Genomic DNA, 7,350 nt, shown 5'->3' on the forward strand with positions numbered 1-7,350 from the left:
CGCCCATCCCTAACTCTTCTCTCTCCGCAGGGCTGCTGGCGGCAGCAGGACCAGCAGTGGGTCGTGCCAGGCTGGCCCCCCCGGGCACACGGCTCCTGGGGCAGAGCTGCCGCCGGCCAGCAGGGCCACGGGCCGGCCCGGAGCCCGGCAGAGGGGGGCTCCCCGAGGGGGTGGAGTACATCCCCACGCGCAAGAAGGGCAAGAACCCGATGAAGCCGGTGGGGGTGGCCTGGTGAGTGGATGGGGTGGTGGGAGAGGCTCAGCACTGGGAGGCTCCACTGCTCTGCAGGGCCTGGGGTGGGACAGGGAGGTCTGGGGGGGCTGCAGCGCCGAGCTGGGGGGCTGTCTGCCACCCCAGGGTGGCACAGGACCCTTGTTTCCCTGCCGGGTCTCTTCATCTCCTGCCCACTGGCTCTCCTGCAGGGCCATCGGGTTGCCCTCCGGCATCATCCTCTTCCTCCTGGTCAAACGGGAAGTGGACAAAAGCCGTCTGGAGCAGCTCAAAGTCCGCAGGAAGATGATGGAAGCCAACCAGGGCGAGTACGAGACGGAGCGATACAAGCGAGTGGCCAGGGGGGCATAGCCGGCTGCCCCCCGCCCCCAGTCTGGCACTGTGGCACCCTGAAGGGACTGGCCAAGGGGATGTCAGCCCCATGGGGCAGTTGTGGGGCTGGATGGGGACAAATAAACCTCATCCTTAGTGAGTGGAACAGCTCAGTGCAGTGACACTGTGGTCACTCCCTCAGCCCCAGGCCCTGCATGTCCCCACAATGCGTGGGGTGCAGGGGGAAGCTGTTCCACAGCCAGGATTCTGCCCGCGAGGGCAGGAGGAGGACGGGCTTGGGGGGAGGCCAGGCCTGGAGCAGCTCGACCTTGGCTTTTCCATCCCACAGCAGAGTTTGCACTGCCCCAGGCCGCAGCCCCCACTGAGGCTGCCTACATGTTTTTCGGGGGAGTCACCACACCAGTAAGACCGGGGCCATCTGGAAAATTAAACTGTTTTATTTAGCAAGTACAACTTTGCCGGCATCCGTGGCTGTGGACCCTCTGCGACGTGAGCTCTGCCATGAGTCCCACCACGGGGGTCCCAGCTGCCCCCCCGCCTGCACCAGGCACCACCACAGCTTAGGGAGGGGGGCACAGCCAGAACCGCGTTTTAAGGCACCAAGTGAATGACACCAACCGGGCTCTGCCAAAAATATCCCAACACGATCCCAGCGGCTGCTGCCAGCTCCCCAGGCCCAGGCAGGACCGTGGTGCTCTGCTGCCAGCCCAGCAAACGGTGCCGAGGCCAGGCACTGCCTAAACGCCGGCAGCCGGTCCCCCCCACTACCCTTGGGGGCTTGTAGAGGGGTGATCAAGGGAAACCCTTTCCTTTGCAGCCTACGGGTAGGGATGCCGAAGCATTAGGAGTCATGGTAAGTGGCCGTATCCTGTACAGAGGCCAGAGGAGGGAGTGAGGGACAGCAAGGTTGGGGGACATGGGACACTGGAGAGGTCCCAGGGCTAATCCCGGCCCACGATCTGCAGGATGAAGGTGAAGATGTAGATGATGTCAGTGTAGATGGTGAGGGCACCGTAGACATATTCCTCAGGGCTCAGCGTGTTCTTCCTGTTCCCCAGCACAAGCTGGGTGTCATAGGCAAGGAACTGGGGGGGCAGAGGATGTCAGGCAAGGACCTAGGGAGGGAGGCATTCCCTGCATGACACCCTCTGCCCACCCCAGCCGTCAACTCACCAGGGTGAAGGCGATGGCACCGATGGCCGCATACAGCATGTGGAGCCAGGGGACCTGTGCAGGGAAGGGGACATGGGGAGGGTGAGCCGGGTGCTGGCAGGCAGCGGGCAAGGCCGGGCAGGTCCTGCCCGCACCTGGCTCCCGAGGAGATGCCTCTGATGCTGATGCCGACGCACCCTCTCCCTGCAGGCAAGCTGCCTCCACCATGGCTGGCACCACCCTGCTTCCCGCCAAAGGGGGACCACCCAAACCCCCCTGACTGTATCAGCCCTGGGGACAGCCATGGCACCCCACAGCCCCTCTCTCCCCCCTACTCACATATTTGAAGGAGAGAACGATGGCAGTGACAATCCCGGTCACCATGACCACAATGCCCAGCACGCAGAAGAGCCCTGGGCACGATGTAAAATCAACCTGCCGGTGGGACACACACACACACATCACAGGAGAGCCCAGCATGTACCCACTGCCCAGTTCCCTGTGCCTGAACCCCCCCCCCCCAGGGCAGGGCACATCCCCCTCCTTGCCTTGGTCTGGAAGCAGAAGATGGTGACAATGATGGCCACGATGGCAGTGATGAGCATGGCAATCAGGACGGCACTGGTCTGGTACGTGCTGCAGAGAGGACAACAGAGTCACCCCATGCTTGGTGACCCCCCACAGCCCCAATCCCAGGCAGGGACCCCACTGTCCCCGAGCCCAGGGGACCGGGGTGTCCCCCAGCTCCTGGCAGCCTCTCATTTGAGATGGCTGCACGGCGGGGGCAGGAAGGACCCCAGCTCCTGTCACTATGGGGTCCCCAGGGCGTACCTGGCAATTGTCCCCGTCATCAACCCCATGGCAAGTGTCTGTGGGAGAGAAGGATGGGCTCAGTGGTGCGAGCGGCACCATTCCTGGCTGACCCCCACTTCCCCACATGTCGCCCCTGTCCCTCCCAGCCCGCTTGGGGAGCTGGGGTGCCATGGGGGCACCACCACCCCCCCCCCAGCCCTGTCCCACTCACAAAGATGCTCAGCAGGATGATGTTCCAAGGGAAGCGTCTCCTGGGGATGAAATGGGGGGAGAGAGGTGAGTGGGTGACAGTGGCCACATATCCCTCTGGTGTCCCCCCCCCGGGGGCAACTGCAGGCAGGGATGCCCCCCCCTCCCCATCCACACCCTCCCACCCCAGGGGTCCCAGCCACCAGCAACTCACCGGGGACCCTGGCAACAGGCCAGCACCAGGTAGGTCACCAAGAACACCGCACTACAGAGAGAGACAACAGGTGTCAGCCCTGCAACCCCCCCCCGGGACCCTCCCTGGGCTGGGAGGCTGTGATTGTGGGGCGCTGCTGGAAGGCACCCCGGGGGGCACGAGCCGGGGGACCCCCTACTCACTATGAGGCATAGTAGACAGCGACGTTCCTCCGGACAAAGGAGCGGACAGGGGAGCTGTGGGACAAGAAGGATGGGCATGAGGGAGGGGAGGCAGCTACTGCTGTCCCCTCGGGACACACCCAGGCGACACGGGGTGCCAGGCTCCCCCCTTTTTTGGGGCAAGGCTAAGGAGGGACCCTCCACTCACACAAAGGTGAACACAGCGATGATCCCCACCGTCACCAGAAGCTGCAGGGAGATGATGGCGTAGACCTGCGAGAGACAGCGGGGGTCAGCACCCAGCCCCCACCCCGACAGATGCCGCCCCGACCCTGCCGGGGTTCCCTGGGCCCCCCAGGACTCACCTTGCGGATGAAGGTGTGCCGGACTTTCTTGTCGTCCCAATCAGCCGATTGGAAGGGGGAGCCGTCCCCGATGCCATCATTACCTGCGGTGGGGGACACTCCTCAGCACCAGGGTGGGCTTCGCAGCCCACCATGGCACCCCTGTTTCTAGTGCCCTCCCTAAAAAACCCCCAAGGTGCCCCCACTTACCGAACCGCATAGGCATGGTGGGCATGGCCATCCCTGGCTGGGGATACCCCCCTGCTGCTGGGTACCCGCCTCCTGCAGAGTATCCCCCGGGCTGTGGGTACCCCCCTGCTGCTGGGTACCCGCCTGCTGCAGGGTATCCTCCGGGCTGGGGGTACCCCCCGGCGTAGTGGGGAGGCTGGGGGTACCCCCCCGGGGGTGGGGGGTAGAGGGGGTTCTTGTCATCGTAAGGGGGGGGCGCGTTGGGCTGCGCCATGCCGGCTCACTGTGTCTCCCGCAGGCACCTGGAGGGGAGAGAAGATGGGGGGCTGTCAGCGCAGGTCCCTCTCCCTGGGCAGGACGTGTCCCTGGTGAGCAGAGCCGCAGGTGCTGGGACACAGGGGACAGTGGAGCCACAAAACCTCCCCCTCCCACTTTAATAGCAGCTTCTAATTAATAAGGACAAGCTGGCCTCAATGCCAGTGGGTCAATGAGAGGCGAGGGACATCCCCACGGTCCTTTGGCTAGGGCCACCTGCATTCCTGTGCCCTGAGTCCCCAGCACCTGCGTCAGTGGCCAGCCTCGGGCAGGGCACAGCCACGCACTGACTCAAGCCACGGTGGGGATGTGACCTCTCTGGCAGGGATGTGACCCCTCTGGCCTCTGGAAACCCCTCTGCCATCACTGGGGAGCAGGGAATACCTCCTGCTGCACCCTGGTAGGTCCCTGGCTTCTGCTGGCACCGCCCTGGGGACAAACAGCATCACCCTGCCCACTGCCCGGGATGGAAACACAGGGCCTGATCCAAATTATGCCCATGCAGACCCTACTGTCAGCCCCCCTCATTATGGGGGTGCTCCCCCACCCAGCAGCCCAGTGGGTCACGTGGGGGGCTCCAGAACTCCTGAGTCCCCCTAGGGACTTATAGGGACAAGTGCCACCTTGCGTCACCTCTAAGGGAGGTGGATACGTCCCCGGAGAGGGGAGCCAGGACCACCCCCTGGGGCTGAGCTGCCCTCCCCGGGCACGCCGGGCCCCTTCGCAGAGCCCCCAGCAGCTGCGAACAGCCAGCCTGGGCCCAGGGCCAGCCGCCGGGCTCGTCCTCCGGCGCAGGAGGAGGAGGAAGGCAGGATCTCCAAGGCCAGGAAAACAACAACGCTGCCAGAACCCGGTGCCAGGCCTTTACCCCCCCTGCCACCCCGCGGTGCTGGCACCCGGGGACGCCTCAGGCAGGTGCCAGGATCCCCCACGTTCCCCCCTTGCCCACAGCGGTGACGTGACTGGGACGGGACCAGGATCTCATCCAAACCGGGACCGGGCTGGGAGGGGACCGGGAGCTTCCTCCAGCATGACGCCAGCGCTTCCCTCAGCCGGGCTGGGCGGGCAGCGGTGCTGGGGTGGGGGGCACACCCAGGCCGGCCATGCCAGCCCCAGCTCAGCGTCCATCCCTCCCACCCTCCGTCTGTCCCAGCCACGGTGGAGCTCCCACAGCTACGCCACCACCCTTTGCCATCACGGTGACGGCAGTGCCGAAAATAACCAGCGTGGCGGTGAGCACCCAGCTGGAAAGTTTCACTTTTGTTGCTCTATGGTTTCCCGAAAAGCACCCAGTGTCAGGGAAGGGCCCAAAATAGGAGCCTGATTCCAGGAAAACCCCTGACAGGCAACCAGCTGGGGGGGGGGGCACAAAGTCCCCAGTAGGGGACCCAAGCGTCTGGGGAAAGCAGGGTGTATCCAGCTGGCACATGGACATCGGGGGATCCCACCCTGTGCCCATGGCCGGCACCCTCTGGCAGGGGTCCACCGGCTGCCCCAGCCCCTCCTGTCCCCTCCCCGGCGGGGTGGCCTCAGGGATGAGCAAGGAACCAGCCCAACGGGTCCCTGCGGCCGCCGCACCCAGGGAGACAGGCGGCACCCTGCACCCTCCCTGGGGCTGGGGCACAGCGGGGCCCCGAAACCAGAGGTCACCAGCCACGGGCCCACGCAGGCCAGCTGGGTGACCCCGGCGTGACACGCTGTCCCTGGGGACAGGGTGCTGCTCTGCACTGGCACCGTGACTCAGCAGAGATAAGGCACATGTGGCAGGGACACGGGGTGCAGGCAGACGTCACCCCCAGCATAGCCCCATGGGTGGCACCGGGCAGCATCCCCGATGGCCGCCCCATCGCTCCTGCCAGGCTCAGGCCCCTGCCACCAGCTCCACGGGGACCCTGGGGTGCCAAGGGCCACCTTGGGGAGGGGACACCAGGGTTTGGGGTAGGGAGAGAGGGGGCCAGGGCTCCCCACAGTGAGGCTGCCTGGGAAAGCATCTGAGTTCCCAGAAGAGCCTGGAAGCTCCCACCAAGTATGGCACGGCTCGGTACCGCACCGCACGGCTCAGTACGGCACGGCACAGCCTGGTACGGCACGGCACGGCACAGCTCCATACGGCACAGTACGGCTCAGTACGGCACAACCCAACCCACCACAACACAATTCAGCCTGGCTCAGCCCAGTTCAGCCCAGTTCAGCCCAGCCCAGCCCAGCCCAGCCCAGCTCGGCAGGGTTCACGCCGGGGGGGGGGGGGGGGGGGGGGGTCAGCATGGCCCACCCAGGCCGGGTTCCCCCTCTTTCCCACTCTGCTGCCTACCCCGATGCCGCTCACACGGGACATGAGTTTGTAAGACCTCAACATCGCTGCCGCCTCTCTGCCCTCCCCTCCGAGCCTCCTGCCGGGGGGGGGCAGGACCGTGTGATGGAAGTGCCCTCCCCAAGGCCAGGCGCACCCACAGCACCCAGAGCCGGTCCACACACACCCCCCACGGTGCCACCACACACCCCTCCAGGCACAGATCCCTGCTCAACCCGCGGGCCCGTGGGGACACCCTCCACAAGTACAAAGGACAGTGCCCCCCTCCCCAGACCACCCCACACCGCGCCCCGATTCCCCCCCACACGCGATTCCATGGGGTCCGGAAAACGACACCAGCCCCTCCAGTGGGGTCACACCCGTGAGGGTCCTGTCCCCCCGCGCCCCTGCCCGCGGGACCCCGCTCCGTCCCCGCTCCCCCCGCCGCCCCGGACCCCGACCCGAAGTGCCCACACTCGGTCCGGGGATGGGGGCGCGGAGGGTCGCGGCGCGTCCCCGCGGCTCAAGGACCGGCCCGTCACACACACACACACACACCCGCCCCGGTCTCGCCGCCCTCCGGGACGCTCGGTCCACGCCCGGCCCCCACCGGAGGAGTCCGGGACAGGGGGGTCGGGGACGGGGGAGAGGGCAGGGGGAACCGGGCGGGAGGGAGTCGGGGGAACACGGGGGGGGTGTCTCCGCGGCCCGTCCCAGGCGGGTAACCGTGGGGTACGGAACGGGGCCGGGCTGCCCTACCTGCTGCGCGTCGCTCCGCCGGGCTGTGGCCGCGGCGAGCCGGGACGGGGCGGGGGAAGGCACCGCCCGCCCCAACCCGTCCCCCCGCCCTCCCGCTGCGCCCTCCCGCGGCGGCTCCGCGCCGTTGCGCCCCGGGGCAGCCGGGGGAGCGGTGCGCTCCCCCTCCTGTTGCTCCCCGGGACGCACACCTTCCCACCCCCGCCCGCCGAACGGAGCCCCAGCCGCCAACCCCCCCTTCCTGCCGGTTCTGACGTCACTTAGGGACCCCCTTCTCCACGCAGTGACGTCAGCTAGGGGGCCACCCTTTGAGTCGATGTGGGGGGGGGAAATCCCCTCCTCTCCGCCGGTGACGCGTCCGG

General features: G+C 66.8%; 1 protein-coding gene across 5 annotated transcripts; it reads right to left on the minus strand.

Annotated features, from left to right (window-relative positions):
* Positions 1–978: 978 nt before the first annotated feature.
* Positions 979–7,069, minus strand: TMBIM1 (transmembrane BAX inhibitor motif containing 1). Of its 5 annotated transcripts, none has more exons than XM_074144913.1 (12): positions 6,992–7,069; positions 3,649–3,929; positions 3,460–3,542; positions 3,303–3,367; positions 3,116–3,169; positions 2,934–2,984; positions 2,742–2,781; positions 2,549–2,586; positions 2,266–2,353; positions 2,057–2,152; positions 1,739–1,792; positions 979–1,650 (listed from the first exon to the last, which is right to left on the minus strand). In XM_074144913.1, the coding sequence occupies exons 2-12, from the start codon at positions 3,899–3,901 to the stop codon at positions 1,507–1,509; spliced, it is 966 nt and encodes a 321-aa protein (XP_074001014.1). In that variant the 5' UTR covers positions 3,902–3,929; positions 6,992–7,069; the 3' UTR covers positions 979–1,506. The 5 variants fall into 5 exon arrangements, with proteins under 5 accessions (XP_074001014.1, XP_074001015.1, XP_074001011.1 ...); XM_074144914.1 differs by lacking the exon at positions 6,992–7,069 and having other exon boundaries at positions 980–1,650; positions 3,460–3,560; positions 3,649–3,739; positions 3,776–3,901; XM_074144910.1 differs by lacking the exon at positions 6,992–7,069 and adding an exon at positions 3,599–3,606 and having other exon boundaries at positions 980–1,650; positions 3,460–3,557; positions 3,645–3,901.
* Positions 7,070–7,350: the final 281 nt, after the last annotated feature.

Source organism: Numenius arquata, chromosome 3 (genome assembly GCF_964106895.1).
Source record: "Numenius arquata chromosome 3, bNumArq3.hap1.1, whole genome shotgun sequence".
NCBI classification, from domain to species: Eukaryota; Metazoa; Chordata; class Aves; order Charadriiformes; family Scolopacidae; genus Numenius; species Numenius arquata.

Bases quoted from the DNA above. Each gene is read 5' to 3' on its own strand.
- TMBIM1 (XM_074144910.1), bottom strand. From the start codon at position 3,901: ATGGCGCAGCCCAACGCGCCCCCCCCTTACGATGACAAGAACCCCCTC. The intron at 2,587-2,741 runs GTGAGTGGGACA...TCTCTCCCACAG, and splicing joins TCATCCTGCTGAGCATCTTT to ACACTTGCCATGGGGTTGAT. The intron at 1,651-1,738 runs GTGAGTTGACGG...CTGCCCCCCCAG, and splicing joins GTGCCATCGCCTTCACCCTG to TTCCTTGCCTATGACACCCA.